The 22630-nt window shown below is 43.6% G+C and overlaps 1 protein-coding gene across 2 annotated transcripts in view; it reads right to left on the reverse strand.

The window, feature by feature from the left end:
* Positions 1-22630, reverse strand: part of AK5 (adenylate kinase 5) — a 279140-nt gene that overhangs the window by 26847 nt on the left and 229663 nt on the right. For both annotated transcript variants that reach the window (XM_023209150.1, XM_023209155.1), the window contains exons 11-12: positions 10084-10247; positions 6228-6344 (exon numbers count right to left, since the gene is read on the reverse strand). In XM_023209150.1, coding sequence (XP_023064918.1) covers positions 6228-6344; positions 10084-10247 — 281 coding nt within the window. The remainder of the gene's footprint in view (positions 1-6227; positions 6345-10083; positions 10248-22630) is intronic.

Raw genomic sequence — 22630 nt, forward strand, 5'->3', positions numbered from 1 at the left:
GCTGCTGAGGCGCCATCAGCAACATTTCAGCAGCTGGCTAAGCTTCACTGTGCTAAGGGCTTTACAAACAGCCATCCCTTAAGCCCTCTGGCAAGTACGATTATTCCCACTTTAAGGATGAGGAAATGGAGACCCTCAGAGGTTAACCTTGCCAAGGTCACTAGGGACTAGTGAGTGACAGGCCTGAAGCAGATGCATGTAACCCCAAAGCCTGGTGACCTCACCCTGATGGAGAGAGCCAGCGCCTTCAGAATGAGACTTGGGCAAGAAGCTGGGTGGGCCAAATGGAACTAGGAGAGGAGAGCAGGGCCATGGGAAAGGGAGCGAGTGGAGTGGGTGCCTACTCACTTATTTTAGTTTTCAGAAGCCACCTCTGCTGCCTCTTGGGATCTAATGGGACCACGCTCATCCTTGCATCCCTCAGGGCACGAGGGCAGCCCACCAGCATGAGGACATCAGCATCGTGGGCTGTGATCATGGTTTTGCTTTGGTCATTCCAGCAAGCGGAGCGGGAGGAGAAGTTTGCCCTCCTGCCCTCTGACTCCACCCCCACCTTAGTTTTCTTCTGATTAAGTCAGAATGGGTGTTAGCCCATGTTTACCAGTGGGCAGGAGCTCTCCATGCCATCCACAAACTCTCTTTGTTGAGAATAACAACTATCTTATTCTTGGTGTGTGCCTCAGTTTCCTCATTTAAAAATGAGGATAATAATAGTGTTTGACTCACAGGACTATTGTGAGGGTTAAATGAGTTTGTACATGTAAAACCCCTGATCCACTTCAAACACTACATAAATGGAGCTAATGTTACTTAAGGCGGGCTTGGCAACATAGTCATCTTTTGACCTGTAAAGTATCCCACTGGTCAGATTTAGGTCTAGAAAGAGTCAGTGGCCTCACTCAGGCTTTTAGCCTAAGTCACACGCTCCAGCATGTCTACCAGAGTCTCCCTACGCTGGCAGGAAAGGGCCCTGGCTGAAAAGAAAGTGGTGTGCCTACTTCTCATTTGCTGTCACCTTGAGGTATGTCCCCTTGGGGGAACCTCACTAGAGGAGGAATATCTGGGTCATTCCAGCATTCCTGAACACACAACCCTAACGACAGTAATACTACTCAATTGATATATACCTTCTCCCTCCACACCACAGTTACGCAGCTCTAAGTTCTGCAGCGAACCAGGAATCAGAAAAAGAGAGCAGAACATCTCAATTGGAAAATCCTATGTGGCCTCCAGGGCTGCCCACAATTCTAAACAACTCGAACACACCAACTGGACATTCCCTTGGCCAGACTCAAACTTTGTGCGTGTGTGCATGTGTGTGTACGTGTTAAGAGCTCATTCTGAAGATTAGAATACACTTAGAAACACTGGTTCTGTCAATGAAGTGTCTTGAGATGGTTGAGAGTAGTGAGGCCAAATGATCTCTGTGAAGCCATCATTCCCACCTCCACGAGAGTTATGTACGTACTCCGGCTAAAGGCAGAATTTCACCTAAGAGTCTTTTGGGAGGGAAAAGCCAAGAGCAAACCCATGCATTCTACTTCTATTAATATGACTTCTGTTAATATGACTTCCATTAATATGACTTCTGTTAATATGAGTTCTGTTAATATGTGGTTAATTTGGCTGGTGTTGAGTATGAGATTGGCTTAATACTGGAAAGCATTTCGATTTCACACCAGGGAGACCAGGGAGTCAGGCTAAGCACAGAGCCCTTCTCAAGATGGTAAGAATCTATAAAATGGCTCATACTGGTAGTCCCAGCACTTTGGGAGGCCAAGGTGGGCAGATCACGAGGTCAGGAGTTCAAGACCAGCCTGACCAACATGATGAAACCCCATCTCCACTAAAAATACAAAAATTAGCTGAGTGTGGTGGTGGGCGCCTATAATCCCAGCTGCTGAGGCAGGAGAATCGCTTGAGGCCAGGAGGCGGAGGTTGCAGTGAGCTGAGATCACGCCGCTGCACTCCAGCCTAGGTGAGAGAGCAAGACTCCATCTCAAAAAAAAAAGAAAAAAAAAAATCGATAAAATGGGGTTACTAACACCTATTAAGTAGGACTTTAGAAATTAATCAAATGGCATGTGTAAAGCATCGAGTTCAGTTCCTGGCACACTGTAAGTACTCAAAAAATAATTATTATTCCTATGTTCTGTATGATTTTAACTATGCAAAAATGGGCAGAACAAAGATGGCGAGAATATACATCAAATATTAAAGGTATTATCACTGGATGGTTAGTTATTCTTTGTTTTTTTGTGTATTGTTTCATATTATATTTTTATTTCTATAGTCAGAAAAAATACACTGAAATGTACTGAATGTACATGAAATACATTGATGTACATGAATGTACATGAAATACAATGTACTGAAAATACATTGAAAAAACTGTAAAGATGTATTGAACACCATATGTATAAATGTGTAAAGGCACTTGTCAAGGATCCCATCCAATCTTCCCAACAATCACTGAGGTACATATTTCCAACCAACATTTTGTAGAAGAGGAGATGGAGGTCTACAAAGTTAGCTGATTTGCTTACCAGCCAATGAGTTACAAAGCCAGGCTCCAAATACAGGCCTGTTCACACCAGAGTCACTATAAGCAGGGGTTCTCAGTGGGAGTGGGGAATGAGGATGGTGATCAGAAACTCTGACTCCTCTCTCATATTCCTTCTGCCCCGTTACACACATCTACATGCATACATGCACACATACATGTACATACACACAGCCCCTCCTCCAGTAAATCATGCTGCAAACTGAAGGCATAGGTTGTAATTCAACAGGGACAAAACCAGCTTGGGGAATACAAGATAGGAAGGTAACAGAGAAACCACACATAGACTTACCCTTAAGCTGTGGACATTAGTTTGCATTTGACTTTTAGCAATGTCATATGCAGTGGCCAAGGAAATCATCAAAGGACCTTGCATCTCGGACAACTCAGCTACAGGTATGCAAAAGTGTCAGCCTAACTAACTGAATTTTTAAAGGAACTGATGGTCCAATGCATTGGACACATCAATCTCGGTGACACAGAAAGGCTGGTGAGATTTTTGTGGGCTGGTTAAAACCTCTCCAGGCTTGAATGGACCTCAAACGTAGTTGCAGGCCTGATGCACAAATGGGAAATATATGCTTTCAACCAAGCTGACTACTTTGAATCTCTAGGGAAAATCAGATGTCTGCATTTGTCTTTGTCAAATTTCAAATGAATTTTTTGCCTATAATTTGGAGGGGAGCTACAAATGAAGGGCCCTGCAGGGCAGTAATGAGTCAACAGTAGCTCATTCTGTGTTTATAGCATCTTTGTTTATCTGGTCAGGTTTTATTATTATTATTATTTTTTGAGATGGAGTTTCACTCTGTCACCCAGGCTGAGGTACAGTGGTGCAATCTTGGCTCACTGCAACCTCTGCCTCCTGGGTTCAAGCGATACTCCTGTCTCAGCCTCCGGAGTAGCTGGGATTACAGGCATGTGCCACCATGCCCGGCTAATTTTGTATTTTTAGTAGAGACGGGGTTTCACCATGTTGGTCTGGCTGGTCTTGAACTCCTGACCTCAGGTGATCTGCCTGCCTTGGCCTCCCAAAGTGCTGGGATTACAGGCGTGAGCCACCATGCCTGGCCATCTGGTCAGGTTTAAAGCAGGTGCTCATTCTGGAGGGCTGCATGTGTTGTCTTGCACACCTGCTTAATTGATACTAGAATCTTCCAAAGTTACTGTCCAGGGACAAATCAGTGTCACTTTTGGTCTCTGTAAGTTCCTCCCAGCAGTATGTAAGAAACTGTCTTTGTAGATGTCTAAAATCTCACTTAAGGGTTGTAGGCTCAGTAATGAAATAGGTCACCTGTGTGTTGTTTGAAAAGGCATCATGAATTTTAGCATTGGGTGTAAGTGTCCAGTCACCATGTTGATGACTTTCTTGTTCCTTAGTTCTAGTCAGGCTTCTTCTATGCCACATTCTAAAACCTGTCTGAACAGGGACCACAGTGGGAGAGGAAGGATTTTGCTTTACTTTAGGGAAGATCACATGGATCATTTGAATTCATACTTACCCAAAGGCCAGAGGACAGACCAATGGGCTACATAAAGCTCTGAGCTCACCCCAACTGGGTTTTAAGCAAAGGAGGAAGTGGTGATGGAGCAGGAATTTTAGAAGTTTGTATGAGGTGTGATTAACAAATGAGTGATGCTAAACTAGATACTATTTTGTAAACTTTTATAGCTTAGAAGACATTTATGTATGTTGTATGATCTGATGTTTACAAAACCTTTTAAATAGGTGTTAACAGGTATTATTATCTCCATAATATATGACAGAGGTGAAAACCTAGGTTTTCTGACTCCAGAGTACATGAGTGACATGCTTTAATGATTCCACCTTGGGAAGCTCCAGGGCTGTCATTGCTCAGAATGGTGTGGAACCCCATAGGCCTAAGTTCTGGGGTTTGCCTTCAGACTCAGTTTTAAAATTCCCCAAAGAAGAATAAGGATTATAGTTTAATTTTTTTGTTGTTGACTGAGAGAGAGAGAGAGAGCGCCCTTATTTATTTACTATACATCTTTTCCTTGATCATTTGAGGGTTTCACAAGAATATTCTACCACCTCTCAGAGCAATAAAAAAAAAAAAAAAAAAAAAAAGACTTGGCTGGGCACGGTGGTTCATGCCTGTAATCCCAGCACTTTGGGAGGCCAAGGAGGGTGGATCACGAGGTCAAGAGATTGAGACCATCCTGGCTAACACGGTGAAACCCTGTCTCTACTAAAAATACAAAAAATTAGCAGGGTGTGGTGGCGGGCGCCTGTAGTCCCAGCTACTTGGGAGACTGAGGCAGGAGAACAGCATGAACCCAGGAGGCGGAGCTTGCAGTGAACCAAGATCGCACCATGGACTCCAGCCTGGGCGACAGAATGAGACTCCGTACCAAAAAAACTTAAAAAAAAAAAAAAAAAAAAGAAAAGACTTTTATTTCCAGCACTTCCAAAAATGCATCGGACCTGTCCTGACTTTCCTGGAGGCTCTCCCAGACCTCTTCTAACCTTAAGTTCAAGGGCAAGGTAAGTGGGAAAAGCCTGAACCTCAGTAAACACTGTTGATCCTGCAGCAGTTGTTACACATCTGCAACTGTATTTTAGTGTCATGTTTACACAACTGCCAGTCCTCATAGACAAGAAGCTTCTCAACGGTTGGACCACACCTTCCTCTCTTTGTATCCCCTCCAACCCCCAGCCCTGCACAGGCCTTGATTCTAAGGTGGTATAAAAAAAAAATTCCTGTTCTTCAGTTACTTAGAATGTATCTTATTCACAGCCTAGACGTTGGCTAGAAGATCAGAATAAACACAATCTAAAACAATCCATGGAAGGCTTAATATTGCTCAGATGTCGATATTACTCAAAATGATCTACAAATTTAATGTAATCCCTATCAAAATCCCAAAATCCCAATGGGTTTTTTTTTTTTTTTTTTTTCCAGGAATAGAAACAGCATTCTAAAACCCTATAGAATCTCAAGAGGCCCTTACTAGGAGAGGGTGAGCTGGGAGGTAGGATGGCGGGAGGATAGTGGGAGGGTGGTGTGTAGTTCTGATTCTGCCTGTCCAGCACCCATTCCTCCGTCTTCTTGTAAAGGCAGCCCTACTTTTCCTGGGGGTAATTTTCCTTCCCCGTGTGGTTCTGGTGTGGTGCCCTTGCCGCCTCCTCCCTTCCCATCCTTCCCTAGTCCTCCAGGCTGGGCCAGCCAGCATATTCCCTCCCCTTCCCTCTTGACCACAGTGACTGGCTCAGTGATGATGGGACTGTGACCAAATCCAGGATAAGGAAACATAACTCTGGGTCTTTTGCTGGACCCACTGGGAAACAGAAACACTTTTCTATGAGGCCACTTAGATGGTAGAAGGTAAGCCTTGATCAGGAAGAAAATGAGGCCAACACAAAGGAAAGAGAATTAGAGAGAGAGAGAGAGAGTCAGACAATTGATGAACACATTTGGATATCTGGAGTCAACCAAATCAAAACCACTGCTGGGTGTTTTAGTTACTTAAGTCAATAAATCTACTCCTTTTTAAAAATTTCTAATCGGAGTCAAGTTTCTGCCCCTTGTAATGGAAAGTTTTCATTAATGTAATTGGGAAAGACATAGACTTTGAATTATCCCCCAACCTCAGTGATGTACCCTATCTTTCTTCTGGAAGGATCCCCATAACAACCACTCACCCTGCGTCCGAACTCTTCCCCTTGCTTCACCTCCCGAGGATAGCCGTCAATCAGGAAGCCCCTGGTGTCCCCGAGGCTGGCCACCATGGCCTCCTTCAGGAGCTCCAGAACGACGCCCTGGAGCAAAGCGAGAGTGGTCAGGACCTGAGCTTCTTCACAGAACACTAGAAGTACCCCAAGTCTCCTTCAGTCATCCACTGAGGGAGGGAGGAAGGTTCAGATAAGGTAAACAGCAGATAGCGATTGACCATATTCCATTTCACTCTTCCACTCCACCCTCCATTTTAATATCTATGAAATTGGCAGGTATTTATAATCAGTTCTGCATCACAGTTTAATTGTTAGTATTTTTTTCTTACTGGTATATTCTTACCAGTTATCTGTTTTAAAATATGTCATCTTAGATTAGATGAGATAAGGTAGCTGTATTTTATATGGTATCACTCCATGAATTAGGCATAATGGCAATTTAAAACTAGACAAAACAGGCCGGGCACAGTGGCTCAAGCCTGTAATCCCAGCACTTTGGGAGGCCGAGACGGGCGGATCACGAGGTCAGGAGATCGAGACCATCCTGGCTAACACGGTGAAACCCCGTCTCTACTAAAAACACAAAAACTAGCCGGGCGAGGTGGCGGCGCCTGTAGTCCCAGCTACTTGGGAGGCTGAGGCAGGAGAATGGCGGGAACCCGGGAGGCGGAGCTTGCAGCGAGCTGAGATCCAGCCACTGCACTCCAGTCAGGGCGACAGAGCGAGACTCCGCCTCAAAAAAAAAAACAAACAAACAAAAAACAAATAAAACTAGACAAAACATGGTATAAAAAGTATTTTACTGGCTGGGTGTGGTGGCTCATGCCTGTAATCCTAGCACTTTGAGAGGCCGAGGTTGGTGGATCACCTGAAGTCAGGAGTTCAAGACCAGCCTGGCCACCATGGCAAAACCCCATCTCTACTAAAAATACAAAAAATAGCCGGGCATCATCGTTGTGGGTGCCTGCAACCTCAGCAACTCGGGAGGCGGAGGCAGGAGAATGGCTTGAACTCCGTAGGCGGAAACTGCAGTGAGCCAAGATTGCTCCACCGCACTCCAGCCTGGGTGATGAGCGAGTCTGTGTCTCAAAAAAAAAAAAAAAAAAAGGTATTTTGCTGTTAACCTTTTTCCAGTAAATATTTTATAAAATTTGACATCTACTTAAAAGACTTTTGGTAGATGTAAAGTAGCATTTTCAAGCAAGATCACTTTCTTTGCTGAAAATTTGTATTTAACAAGTGCTTATGGTAAATGAAGTAGGAGAAATACACCAGAGTCTGGAAATTGGTAGAGGAAAAATGCAGTCAGCTGCCAGTGGAGGAACTCCCTGCTTGTGGGATCTGTGCCTTCTGGCAGGGGCTTGGGGAATGCAGCCATTGCGAGTGTGGTCAGAGTCTATCCCTAGAATCATGAATGAAGTCCTCATGAAGTTTATATTCTAATGAAGAAGACAGACAATATTGATGAACAAATAAATGTATAATGAAGAGTCAGCTACAGATAACTGATAGGTACAAAATCAAAGCAGGACAAAGAGGTACAGGATGCTAGAGGTGTCACTTTCTATTGGGTGGTCAGGGAAGGCATCCGATAAAGTGTAACACTGAAGTAGAGATCTGGATGAAGTAAAGGAGCAAACTGTGTGACTGTATGAAGAGAGAGAGCATCAGGCTGCAGACAGAGCAAATGCAAAGGCCCTGAGGCAGGAACAGTCTGACGTGTGGGAGGAACAAGGAGGCTAGTGGTGGGTGGGAGTGAGCAAGGTGAGAGTGGTGGGAAATAACACTGGAGAGGGAGCTGGAGGCCAGAGCTGCAGGAAGGACTGTGGATTTCATCCTAAGTGCAGTGGGCAGCCATTGGAAGGTTTTGAGGAAGGGAATAACGCACTTTGGTAAATGCTTTAAAGAAATCATTCTGGCTGTGTCACAGGTGTTTGAATCAGAGAAACTCTATCTTGAATAAAGGCTGGATAAAATAAGGCTGAGACCTACGACCTACTGGGCTGCATGTCCAGAAGGTTAAGGTGTTCTTTTTTTTTTTTTTTTTTTTTTTTTAAGACCGAGTCTCACATTGTCGCCTGGGCTGGAGTGCAGAGGCATGATCTTGGTTCACTCTAACCTCCGCCTCCCAGGTTCAAGCGATTCTCCTGCCTCAGTCTTCCAAGTAGCTGGGATTATAGGTGCCCGCCACCACACCCAGCTAATTTTTTGCATTTTTAGTAGAGACGGGTTTTCACCATGTTGGCCAGGCTGGTCTCGAACTCCTGACCTCGTGATTCACCTGCCTCGGCCTCCCAAAGTGCTGGGATTACAGGCATGAGCCACCGCGCCCAGCCAGGTTAAGCATTCTAAGTCACAGGATGAGATAGGAGGTCAGTACAAGATACAGGTCATAAAGACCTTGCTGATAAAACAGGCTGCAGTAGAGAAACTGGGTAAAACCCACCAAAAACAAGATGGCAACAAGAGTGACCTCTGGTCGTCCTCACTGCTACACTCCCACCAGTGCCATGACAGTTTACAAATGCCACAGCAACGTCAGGAAGTTACCCTATATGGTCAGAAAGGGGAGGCATGAATAATCCACCCCTCGTTTAGCATATCATCAAGAAATAATCCATAAAATGGGTAACCAGCAGCCTTCGGGGCTGCTCTGTCCATGCAGTAGCCATTCTTTTATTCCTCTTCTTTTTTTTTTTTTTTGAGACAGAGTCTCGCTCTGTCGCCCAGGCTGGAGTGCAGTGACGTGATCTCGGCTCACTGCAAGCTCTGCCTCCTGGGTTCAGGCCATTCTCCTACCTCAGCCTCCTGAGTAGCTGGGACTATAGGCGCCCGGCCACCACGCCCGGCTAATTTTTTTGTATTTTTAGTAGAGACAGGGTTTCACTGTGTTAGCCAGGATGGTCTCGATCTCCTGACCTCGTGATCCGCCCACCACGGCCTCCCGAAGTGCTGGGATTACAGGCGTGAGCCACCGCGCCCGGCTCTACTTTCTTAACAAACTTCCTTTCACTTTACAACTCGCCCTGAATTCTTTCTTGCACAAGATCCAAGAACGGTCTCTTGGGGTCTGGATCGGGACCCCTTTCCGATAACAGCTGCTGTGGAAAGAGGAGACTGTAGGGAAAAGGGTGGGCTCCAGGAAGCCAGCTAAGTGGTAATTGTAATGGTCTGTTTTCCTTTCATGAGGACCCTTCTGGCTTCCAGGTGGGAAACTGGTCAGAGAGGAACCTGACAGCTCTATTGCTAACAGAGACTGTATCATACAGCCCTCATTACAGAGCCTAGCGTGGGACCCCGTGTGGCAGGGATGAATATTTCTTGATATCCCTACCATCCAGCTTCTCAGAGACGGTGGTGACTTAAGAAGAAAAAAGATAGAAAAGGGGATATTCTTAAATTACACAAGAAGATAGCAAATTTCAAGATAATGCCATTGTACCTCCCAGGACTAGACCAAAGCATTATTTTATATTTTCTGGGGGTTTCTAATTCTGGGCTCTGCTGCACCACACTCACTTCTATTTTGAAACTTCTCCAATTCTAAAGTGGGATGAATTTGGGGGGAAAATGTGAAATTAGGCCAACATTCGAGGGTCTGGTAGACAAATAAGATGGAAGGAGCCTGGGCCAGCTCGACCTGGTTGGGCAGAAGGGCTGTCTGCTGTAGACCTGCCTCCGTCTGGATTGCTGCAAAGGAGGGAAATAAAATACAACTATTGTTTCTTTGGGTTTCTTAGTTCCAGCAGCTCAGATTCCTTACAAAAACCCCAAAGATCTCCCCAGACAGGAAGGGCAGTAGTGTCGGGCAGGCCGTGTTGCTTACTGAGGGCACCAGATCTCCACGTTCCATAATGTCTCTGATCAATTTGCTTCTTTCAGATTCTGATGCCAGTTCCTTACGCAGGAGCTCGCCAGTTGAGAGATGTGTAAATCCATATTTTTCCACCAGCTTTTCACACTGTGTGCCTTTGCCAGAGCCAGGACCACCTTGAAAAGAAGTCATGCGTCAGACATGCATGCATTCCAAGTCTGGTGCCTCATTTTTAATGGTAGTCACCATGGTGAGCAAGCCTCAGTGTTCCAGTCACCAAGCATGTATTGGGAGCTTGGGATTTGCTATACCAGGAGCTGTGCTGAGAGTGGTGGATGCCAGTGGAGAATGGGATACAGCCCTTACCTTTAAAGAGCTTAGACTATCCACGAAGCAGGAGGGGGCAGGTGTTACAGAAAAACAAACAGTTACTTTTCATAGACCACTTGTAACTGATGGTCATGGGCAGTTAGTGAAGAGGAGTGCAACCTACTATGGGGGCACAGAGGAGGGGTACTTGGCTCCGTTTTGGTAGAGATGCAAAGTCAGAGAAGTTTCCTTGGAGAACTGAACCTGCTCATGTGCAAAGCACTGGCCACAATTCCTGATAGTAATGCTCAACAAATGCTAGCTTTTAATTTAAGAAAATAAGTGTTTTTATTTTCAGCAATCTCAAACTTACAAAAGAGTTGTGAGAACAAAGAACTTTCAGAAACACTTGGGAATAAGTTGCTCATTGGATGCCTCTTTACTCCAGAACCTTTTAATGTCATTTCCCACAAACAAGGAAACAAGCACCTCCTCCTTCCTAATGATATCCTTGGACCCCTCCAAATTTCAATTGAATTGTCCCAATTGACTCCATAATGTCCTCTGAAGTCAATGGGTCAAGTTCAGGATCACACATTGCCTTTAGTTGTCATGTCCTTCTGCTCTCCTTCAGTATGGAACAGTTTCTGTGGGTTCCTTGACACATTTGAAGATTATGAATAGTTATTTTGTAGACTGTCCCTCAATATGTTTTATTTCTTATTTTTTCCCTAGCTATTATCAATTCTGAGTATCTGCCATGTCCCTTTCATGAATAGTATGTCTTTGACTCTTTCCCTTGCCCTCTAAGTTCAATCAGTTAAGTCACAGGATTTTACATCTGAAAATAATAATAATAGCTAACCTTTGTCAAGTGCTCATTGTACCAGCCACTATTCTAAACATTTTAGGTATTACATATGAGGTTATATAAAATAACCTTAAGAGGCATGCACTGTTATTATTCCCATTTTACAGATGAGGAAGCAGAGGCACAGAGAAGTTAACTCCATTGGGTAAGCTGCACTGCTAGTGAGTAGCAAGCCTAAGACTTGAAGCCTGAGCTCTGACTCTCAGAGGCGTTCCCTTCTCTCCTCCCCACTGTGGCCACATTGACCTCACCACACTTCAGGTCCTCATCCTGTCTGCCTGGCATATGGCGGTCACTCCATCTCCGCATGTCAGAATGGGAGGGGCTTTGGAGCCCCACAGATTTGCTAGCAGGATGATGTGCCTGGAAAGCAGGGCACTCCCACCTCCATAGCACTCATTGGCCTCCTATGCCCCCAGAGTAAAATTCAAATTCCCTACAGCAGCATCCCAGCTCTCCAGAATCTAGTCCTACTTTACCTCTCCAGCATCTTTCCCCCCTATTTTTTCTTCTTCTTCTTCTTTCTCCTTCTCCTTCTCCTTCTCCTTCTCCTTCTCCTTCTCCTTCTCCTTCTTCTTCTTCTTCTTCTTCTTCTTCTTCTTCTTCTTCTTCTTCTTTTTTTGAGATGGAGTCTTGCTCTATCACCCAGGCTGGAGTGCAGTGGTGCAATGTCACCTCACTGCAACCTCCACTCCCCAGGTTCAAGTGATTCTCCTGCCTCAGCCTCCCAATTAGCTGGGATTACAGGTGCACGCCACCATGCCTGGCAAATTTTTGTATTTTTTGATACAGACAGGGTTTCACCACATTGGCCAGGCTGGTCTCGAACTCCTGGCCTCAAGTGATCCACCCGCCTCAGCCTCCTGAAGTACTGGGATTACAGGCATGAGCCACTGCGCCGGATCCCTCTCCCCCATTTCTTACCCTCCTCCAGCACTGTCATGTCCAACTAACACAGTTCTTGGACTAACACAGTTCTTTCAATGCTTTCCATGTGTCTGGAAAGTAGGGCACTCCCACCTCCATAGCATTTAGTGGCCTCCTATGCCTATACAGACTTTTCCAGGATACCATGCTTTTGTTCTTCTTGGTCCTCAGCTTGAAAGGCCCTTCCTTCCTTCTCTTCTCTTTGTTTTCTCCCCCAGCTTTATTGAGGTATCATTGATAAAACTATAAATTTAAGGTATACAATGTGACGATTCTATATACATATATATTGTGAAATGATTACCACAATCAAGTTAATAAACCTGCATCTCATATAGTTAACCTTTTTTTTTTTTTTGTGCTGAAGACATTTCACACCTATTCTCTTAGCTAATTTCAAGTATATAACACAGTGTTGTTAACTGTAGCCATCATGCTGTACATGAGGTCTCCAGAACCACTTCTCCTCACTTCCCCAGCCCCGGCAACCACCATTCTTACTATCTGCTTCTATGAATTTGACTTTTTAAGATTCCACGTACCTGTGAGATCATGCAGTATTTGTCTTTCTGTGCCTGGCTTATTTCACTTAGCATTAATGTCTTCCAATATGTTGTCACAAATGGCAGCATTTCTGTCTTTTATGGCTGAATAATATTCTATATTCCAGCACATTTTCTTTACCCATTCATCTTGTCTTTCTTTCTTTTTTTTTTCTTTGAGATAGGGTCTTGCTCTGTCCCCAGGCTGGAGTGCAGTGGCACAATCACAGCTCACTGCATCCTTGAACTCAAAACTCCTGGGCTGAAGCAATCTTCTTGCTTGGCCTCTTGAGTAGCTGGGACTACAAGTACACACCGCCACACCCAGCTAATTTTTAAATTTTTTGTAGAAACAGGGTCTCTTGCTATGTTGCCCAGGCTGGTCTTGAACTCCAGGCCTCAAGCGATCCTCTCACCTCAGCCTGTCAAATTTCTGGGATTACAGGCCTGAGCCACTGTGCCTGGCCACATTCATCCTTTTTTCTAATGATCAAGGTCTTCCTCAGCCCTTAGGCCCAGATCACATGCTCCCCCCTTCTGGCAGGAGCCAGACCTCTCATCCTCAACTCTGTTGGAGCCAATGCTGTAAACAGCGCCGTATAACCAATCCCTGCCTGCCTTACTCTTGGGCTGCAGCTCCCTCACTGGTCGCCGGCCCTGCAGGCTTCTCTGGGTGCCCTGAGCACATTACACAGCACCTTGCACGTCATAAGTTCGCCATAAATGCCTGACAAAGTTAAAAGGAAATATTTACCATCAGCATGCAAAACGTGATTGAAATTTTAGTATGGTAATGAGGATTTACAACTCATTCTGCAATTTTCCTGGTTTGCCTTTTTTCATACTTAAAGCTCCTTTCTTTGTGCAGTTTGCAACTTTCCTCTTAAGGGACATTAGTTGTTGACCCTTTTTAATAGAATGGCCCCTCATTTCCCCTTCTTTGCCTTGCCAGAAAATCCAGGAAAGATCTGAGTGTTCTATCTTCTGCTCATCTATACAGCTGCTCTAAGCCAAATGGGGAGGAAGTCAGACCCCTCATAGTATTGTCAGGGATGGGCTGGATGTAACAGGAAAACAGCAATTATAGAGGCTCCCCAAAATAATGCAGACCACTTAAAGAAGCAGCCAACTGCCAGCTAATGCTATGTTTACTGTAAGCACTGCCTCCTGTCTCTTGGTATAATGGGAATGGAGAGTGTGGGAACAAGGAGGCCACTCCGGAGAAGAAGTGCTTCCAGGTAAATGACTAAGGGGTGAAGTGGCTGAGCTCCTGCAAAGGCCATCATAGTTTCTGCGGCTGGATTTACCTGGAAATGCTTTTCCTGGGATGGCTGGCAGCCCTCCATGTGGAAAAGGTATTTTCAGACTTGGCTTACAAGGCAAAAATGCCATGTTCCAATTATTTTCTTCCTTCAGCATCCTGCTAATATGACTATTACAGTTTTTGTTCCTCTAAAATGTTATTTAATAAATGTCGACACAAAGGCAATTAAAAATCTTCAGCTCAAATTAACAACAGCTGTGTGTTGAACAGCAGCCGCTGCCCCAGTTAGAAACTTTCGTGGGAGCAACAGCTGCAGATTTTTAGCATTCTTTGGCCAAATGGCGCAGGCACTGTGGAATTTTAAGTAATCTACACAATAGCTTGATTCTTCCCTTGGCTCCAAACTGAAGAACAAAGTGATTTTATCACTGCAGTGAAAGCACAAAAATTGCTGGTAGAAACATAAATTTTCATATACTGCCACTGACATATCTTTGAGGTCTTAACTGATGACTTTTAAATAAAAAACAATGGGGCCTTGATATCCCTCCAGGCTAATTTGTTACACGGCAAAAGATATTTTGAGGAACCACATCTCAGAATGAGTGGGCTGTGTCCTCTGGTGGCAAGATGACTGATGACAGACAGGGGCTGTCACATTTACTATCATCTTACTAATTTTTAGTGTATCATTACCCAAGGCTGGGACCCCTGAACAAGCCCATACACCATACCACATGATGTGATTCACAAAGAGAGTGTGTAATATGAGATTCTATTTTGAAGATATCTGTAAATACCTCACAAAAAGGTGGAAAATGTAAAAAGCGTTCCCTGAGAGGCCAAAGGTGCTATATTGTGAAAAGTGCAGGTACTGTGAGCGTCCACTTCCCATCTCAGTAAGTCATGTCCCTACAGGTCTCGACAGCATTGCCATAGAAGGAAGGGAGGGGAGACGACTGCATGGGAATTACCAGCCCAGGGAGTCTACGTCTGCCTTCTCTTCGGTACCTGATGTTCTTTGAGAGGTAGAACTGAAACCACCTGCATCACCTCAGCATGCCCACGTGGGTCACCTCTTCCAGTTTGCTTTGTATTGACAGGAGCAATCCTCTCTTGTGAGATAGCTCCTGGATTCATTAGCTAGGCTCCTTAAGATAAGGACCAGCCTCCGCCTCCCAGGTTCAAGCAATTCTCCTGCCTCAGCCTCCCGAGTAGCTGGGACTACAGGCGAGTGCCACCACTTCTGGCTAATTTTTGTATTTTTAGTAGAGGCAGGGTTTCACCATGTTGACCAGGTTGGTCTCGAACTCCTGAGCTCAAGTGATCCACCCACCTTGGCCCCCCAAAGTGCTGGGATTACAGGCATGAGCCACCGGGCCCAGCCTAAAATGACCTTTGTTGACATTTTATTGCATCTTACTAACTCCAGGATGTTACCTGGAATTAAGCATGAAGCTTAATTGATACAGCTCTTTTTAAAGAAACATCTGTTGGACAGCTAGTGTGGGTTTCACACTGCTAAGCATTAGAAATAAAAAGACCCAGAACTGGGTCTTTTCCATCAGAGAGGTCACAGTCTAGTGGGGAGGACGGGCGGGTGAACCATCATCACAGCAGTGTGATAGGTTCTATGAGTGGGGCCTGTAAACACCATCACAGAAGCACTGGCTGGGACTCTGTAGGAAGGGGAAGGGTAATTAATCACCTTTGCCAGCACAAGGGAAGTGTGGGAAAGATGGCATAAGGCTGAGCCTGGTGTCTTCAGTAATAGAACCTGGAGCACGAAAGGGCTCTGCCTCTGCACAGGGGTGGAAGTGGAGGAGTATGAAGTGTTATGAAGGGCACAGGACGGGTGATCTGACAATCAACACTGGTTCTGCCACTTACTAGTCACGTGGTTACAGAGCAATCTTTTAATTTCTCTGAATCTTAGTTTCTTCATCTGTAAAATGGGGGGGAAATAATCACCAACTTTCGGCCTCATTCCACTTGAGGCTCTACCTCCTCATCTCCCATACCCGACCAGTTGCCAAGCTTTGTCAAGTCTACATTTGAAAAGTCTCTGAAATTTGTCCCCTGTTCTCCCAAATGTCAATGAAAATTTTCCTGTTAACATCTCTCTGTTAAAATATTGGTGCTTGGTAAAAGCTATTTACAATGAAGGGGGGTTATACACCTCCATAGCTCTTTCTGAGTTACACTGTCTGGCACATCAAGGTTTAAATTAAACATAATCCAAAGTCAGTAATGAATCTGGGGACTAGCCATTACTTCCAGACTTCCAGACCACTTGCAGGTACTTAAGATATATCCGTGTGTGCACGATCTCTCTTTCTCTCTCTCTCTGTGTCACACACACGTGTATATATGTGACAGTGTATGTGAAGATACATGCATCTAATTTAGAAAACTCAATGTTTATTTTCTCTAAGTTTCAAAGCAGAGAGAACAGTATTCTCTGGGTTTAATTGCTATCAGCAAAGCTTTCCAGGCTTTAATTCCCATTCCACCCCAGTCTGAGAGATCTTTAAGCCTCCTCAGTACCAATGACCTTCATCACTAACCCAATTTCAGCCCCCCGCGGCTCTGGCTGAACCTCAGCGTTCGTTATTTGGATGTATTCTCCCACTCTGATAACATCTTTCTCTCCCTTTCGCTTTTCCCTTGACCTCACTTCTTCTCAACTTGTTCCTTGCCATCGTTATGACCATACTGGGTTGGCCCATTCCCTTTGGGCTCCACTTACCTCCCTAGCTAGCTAGATGCCAGGCTCTTTCTAGCAACTTTGAATCCTTTGCCCCACTTCAGTTCTAAGGAACCTGCCGTGTCACCATCAGCCTGCTCTCCCTGCCCAGCCCACCATAGGCTTTATTTGCATCTACTCTGGGCTGCTAAGAGTTCCCTTGAGAAAGTCTGAAAACTGAACCAAATGAGTCATGCTATCTAACTTCATAATAGTTTTTAGTGCTTCTTGGCAAATATCCTTCTTTTTTCCTGGTATCAAGTTGGGCATTAATTGGACGTCCATGACTGGATGATAATACTTCCCATTGTCCTTCAAACACATCCTCATTTCTCTCTTCTTCACATGTTTAACCCTCTTACTCACTAAGATGAAGACTATCTAATTTCCTCAGCATTTTCAGAACATTGATGTCTTCGTCCTTTGCCCTCTATCCTTCTTTCTCCTGTTTGGAAAACTTCATGCCACTTAGCTTAAGGCTAATTTATCTGCCTTGGCTCCTGTAAAATATATACATATATTACAGATGACTTCATACCCTCTTTTTTTGTCCATATGAAATTTATTTCTCTTGGTTGGCAGCTTCTTTTCTGTATAATATCATGCTCAGTTTCCCCAGTCCACACAATAAGGATCAGAATTATTATCTGTAAAATGAAGCAGTTCCTGTTGGTGATGGTTAGAAATCTTTTTAGCTTCTTCCTAGTAAAATTCCATAATCTTACAAAGGTTGGACACAGCTTTTTTTATATTGTGGTATTATTTTAATAGCTATTGTGGTACTATACATATGATTTCCCTGCTTTGGCTCCTGTAAAATATAAGTTTGAATATATACAAAATACAAATATATATAATATAAATATATATATTATATTTTACAGGAGCCAAAGCAGAGAAATTACATACATATAAAACATATTAATAGATAGACAAAGCATATGTATGTACAGATACATGTATCTAGTTTATATGGATATATATTATTTACTTAAAATTTTGTCTTCCTTATTAGGTTCTATGGTATCTGTGTGTGGAATCTGGGTCTGCTTTGCTCGCCATGGTGCCCAAATACAGTGCCTGAAATATAATAGACACTTCATAATAGCAGCTGAAAGACTAAAAAATTTAATGATAAATGGATCCTCTTCTGCCTGATCCAAAAACCTGATGCTCTCTTTTTTGTCCATATGAAATATATTTCTCTTGGTTGGCATCTTTTCTTCTGTATAACATCATGCTTGGTTCTTCCCCAGTCCAAATGAAAATATTTTTACCATTGTGTGTGTCCTCTGAGTTATCTTTATATTCTTTTTTTTTTTTTTTGTTAGCAGCGGAAAACTGCCTGTTTTCATTTCCTCTTCATTTATTGACTCCCTATCCTCTTGGAAACTATCTCCTATCTTATCACACTCTGAAATTGCTCTTTTACAGTTCAACAGCGATTGCATATTTGTCATATTACTTGTTGGCTTGCTTCTAGTCTTTGATACCTTTGACTCTGTAACACCAACGACCAACATCTAAAAATTCTCTCTTTGGCTTCTAGCACACACAGTTTGCTCACGTTCTCTTCCTTTCTTTGCCAGGCCGAAGCTTGCGGAGGGCAGAAACCACTTCACTTAGGCTGGCATCCCCACAGAACCTGGCCCAGTGTCACAGACAATGACAGCCAGTGTCCAGGAGCCTGTGGCCCTAAGAAAGTGACAGCTCTGCTCCTTTCACATAAGAGGATCACGGGACCCAAGGGCTTGAGTTCCAGGTTCACACCTCAGACCATTCTCCATCTGGTTAGATGACTTTGATCAAGTCACATATCTGCTTTGAGCTTCAACCTCTTCAGTTAGAAAATGGGGGTGGTCACAATGCCTGTTGGTTGTGAGGGCAAAATAATGCATGTGAATCTCTTGGATCGGTAGCTGGCAAAGTGAAATTCATAATAAGTATCATAATTATTATCTGCAAAATGTGGCAGCTACTGTTGGTGATGTTTAAAAGTCTTTCTAACTCTTTCTAACTTATTCCCACTAAAATTCCATGAGCTTACAAAGGTTGGACAAAGCAGTTTTATATCCTGGTACTGTTTTAACACCTTTAAAGGCGCATAGTCTTCCCAGTTACAGCTAGTGAGAGGATCAAATATCTTTTGCAAATCAAACTATCTTATTTCTAATCTCCATATTTTAGAAATCTATCATATTTCTGCCTGTTGAAATATTTCTTTCTCCCTAAATGAAAATAGGTCCCTATGTTGGGTTGAGGTTTTTGTGAACGAATGACTCTTTTCTGAGAAAAACTATTATGCCATCAGATCATGAACTGACTGTGTCCTAGGAATGATCCTCAACCAGTCTGGGCCTATGAGTCACTTGAAACCTTCTCCATCTGGGAAGAGCTGCATCACTGTGCCGAGCTTCAGCAGGCTGTGGCTGGGAACTGACCCTCTTGGACCGAAAACAATTGAGATAAATAGATCTTTATCCTCAAAGACAACATCTTTATCAGTTCTGAAATGCACTGACTGCTTCAGGTTATTTGGTGAATATGTGGAAATATGCCAGGGTCAGCTGAAGGTTATATGGAAAAACTTTAAATGGGACTGGGAATGTCTTGATAGTAGAAACCGTGCCTTATTTATCAGTGCCTGTGTATAGTATATCAACAAAGGCAACCCTGTACATAACAAGAAAGTCCATTAGGGGACCTTTGTTCTTGGCCACGCCTCCTTTGAACTAGCCAGTGATTCTGGGAGAGTCACTTTGCCTCTTTGGGTGCTGGCTTCTCTGTAAAGAGAAGAGGCTGAATTAAATGAGTGGCTTCCTGTGTTAGATTGTATTACTTTCTTAAATATTCCAGCTTTCCTTCCATAGTGCTTCTCCCTGTGCCTGTGTAAGGGTGACTCTTCCCCACCTTCTTTCTTTTCTTTCTTTTTTCTTTTTCTTTTTGAGATGGAGTCTTGCTCTGTTGCCCAAGCTGGAGTGCAACGGCACGATCTTGGCTCACTGCAACCTCTGCCACCAGGGTTCAAGCGATTCTCCTGCCTCAGCCTCCCGAGTAGCTGGGATTACAGGCACCCACCACCATGCTTGGCTATTTTCTGTATTTTCAGTAGAGACGGGGTTTTGTCATGTTGGCCAGGCTGGTCTCGAACTCCTGACTCAGGTGATCCACCCACCTCAGCCTTCAAAGTGCTGGGATTACAGGTGAGAGCCACCATGCCCAGCCTGCCCCAAACTTCTTGAAGTTAAGAGTTCCAGGGGACTTGCTTTGGTCAATGAAATGTGGGCAGAGGCGGATGTGTACCGGTTTTGAGCAGAGGTTTTTACACCCAGCACGTGGTGTGCCAGGTCTTTTCCCTTTGACATGAGACTGGTAATGTTTCAGCTAATAAGGGCTCCATCAGCATGGTTACCAGAGTGAAGCTGGGGAGTTGTTTGGAAAAATTCCTGAATTAGCAGATCGGTACATCTCTGGGCTGAGGCTTGGGAACTTAAGAGTTTTAGAAAATTCCCCAGGGCAAGTGTACAGACATCTTCAACTTACTTTGAAGTGTAGAAGAAAAAGAGATGTATTGATGGATGAATAGAGGGACAGATATATAACAAGACAAGATATACAGGAGCACTCCTTATCTGAAATGCTTGGGATCAGAAGTGTTTTATATTTTAATTTTTTTTTTGATTTTGGGATATTTGCATTATACTTACTAGTTGAGCATCCCAAATCCTAAAATTCAAAATCCCAAATGCTCCAATGAGCATTTTCTTTGAGCATCACATTGGCATACAAAAAGATTAGGATTTTGGAACATTTTGGATTTTGGATTTTTGGATTAGGGATACTCAACTTGTAGTAAGATGTTAACTGAAGACTCTAGGTGGTAGGTATACAAGTGTTCACTGTAATAGTCTTTCAGCTTTGCTGTATGTTTGAAATATTTTCATAATAAAAAAGGATAATTCCCCAGTGATTCTGATGATTAGCCTGATTTGGAACTTCTAGATTAGATAACCTAAGGAAGGCAATTTGCTGTGAACTCCCCAGTGTCACTGCAGGAAGTCTTTGTTGATTTTTCTTTTTATATTTACAATGTAATAATGCTAAGATAATGGTTCTATCATGAATGAATAATTATTATGATGGTTAATAAAAGTCCTTATTGCCTTATCAAAATCAGGGCCATACCTCTCTCTTGCAGATGAAGGGAATTTTTGGTTTTCTTAGCACAAAGCTGGAGAGAATAGTAGGGGAACTGTGGCCTATTTTGCACCAATGGTATAGTTGAGAGACCAAATATGTTTGAGAAGTCATTGCAGACTATTCAGATAGAAGTCACAATACTTTTGGCTTGATATTTTATCTAATAAATATCTGTTTTATATGTTCTATTTGTAATTATTTAATTCTTACAACAGCTATTTGAAGAAGGTGCTGTTTACAATCCTATCACAGATGAAGAAACCATGCCAAGGGCCAGCTATGCCCTGGTACCACTAAACTCTACAGCCTCTCATATGTGGGGCCCTTCTGACCTGTCTTTCTGGAAATCAGACAGACTTCCTTTGGGAAATGCACTGCACAGCCTGCAGTTGAATGGAATGGTCACTGGGAGCTGGGCTTTCATCATGGCCCCATCAGCTGGCCAGATGAAATACAGGACACCCAGTCAAATCCTGCATGAGACTTATACTAAATGCCATGTCATTGTTTATCTACAACTCAAATCTAACTATGGCTCTTGTATTTTTATTTGTTAAATCTGGCAACCCTATCAGGCCCCATCACTTATTCACTTTTTTTTTTTTTTTTGAGACTGAGTCTCACTCTCTTACCTAGGCTGGAGTGCAGTGGCGTGATCTTGGCTCGCTGCAGCCTCTGCCTTCTGGGTTCAAGCGATTCTCCTGACTTAGCCTCCAGGATAGGTGGGATTACAGGCTTGTGCCACCATGCCCACCTAATTTTTGTATTTTTAGTAGGGATGGGGTTTCACTATCTTGGCCAGGCTGGTCTTGAACTCCTGGCCTCAAGTGATCTGCCCACCTCGGCCTCCCAGAGTGCTAGGATTACAGGCGTGAGCCACTGTGCCTGGCCCACTTATTAACTATAAATAGTAGACTTTAGGGATGTGATTTCATTTATGTCCTAATTAACACTCTTTGATTTTACGATTCATTCAGCCAACACCCACTACAGCCACAGCGAGATGTGAAATCCCTCATTAATCAAGACTCTGAAACCAAATGCCAGACTCCAGCTCTTACATGGACAGAAAATGAGGAAGGTTCAGGTCTCAGGTGACAGGAAAGGGCAGACACCTTTCCTGGTGCCTGTTGGTGGTGGTTCTGAAATGTTTTTACCCCATGAAGCTGGTGAGCTCCTACAGCTCACGGTACCCTAACCCCACAGAGACAGAGACAAGATTTGTAAACTGCTCATAAGAAAACACCATGAAATCACTTGTCCTTTCAGCTGAATACGAATCTACAGAAAAATTAAAAAACCACAAAAAAATGAAAAAACCAACTAAACAACCAACCAACCAACCAACCAACCAACCAACCAACCAACCAACCAACCACCGATCCTTTGTTTCTTCACCCAGAGGTCTCCAGGGCCTGTTCCAGACCCAGCTCATCAAGCACATTTATTTTTTCAAATTGACAGACCAGAGCTGCTTTTCAAAAGTCACTTCACTCAGGTTCTGCTTGCTTGGGTTTCTGAATTCTTGGAATTCATTGTTCTAGAGTGCCCTGCCTCTTCCAGATTTTTAAACACACCATTTTTCCTATTTTGTAGCCTACTTTGTACCAAGTCTTAGGCATATATTAAGTGTATAGAATAGGAAACTTACAAATTTACCTCCTCCTTTCTATTTTTCCTTCTATTTATTTATTTATTTA

Source organism: Piliocolobus tephrosceles, chromosome 1 (genome assembly GCF_002776525.5).
Source record: "Piliocolobus tephrosceles isolate RC106 chromosome 1, ASM277652v3, whole genome shotgun sequence".
NCBI lineage: Eukaryota > Metazoa > Chordata > Mammalia > Primates > Cercopithecidae > Piliocolobus > Piliocolobus tephrosceles.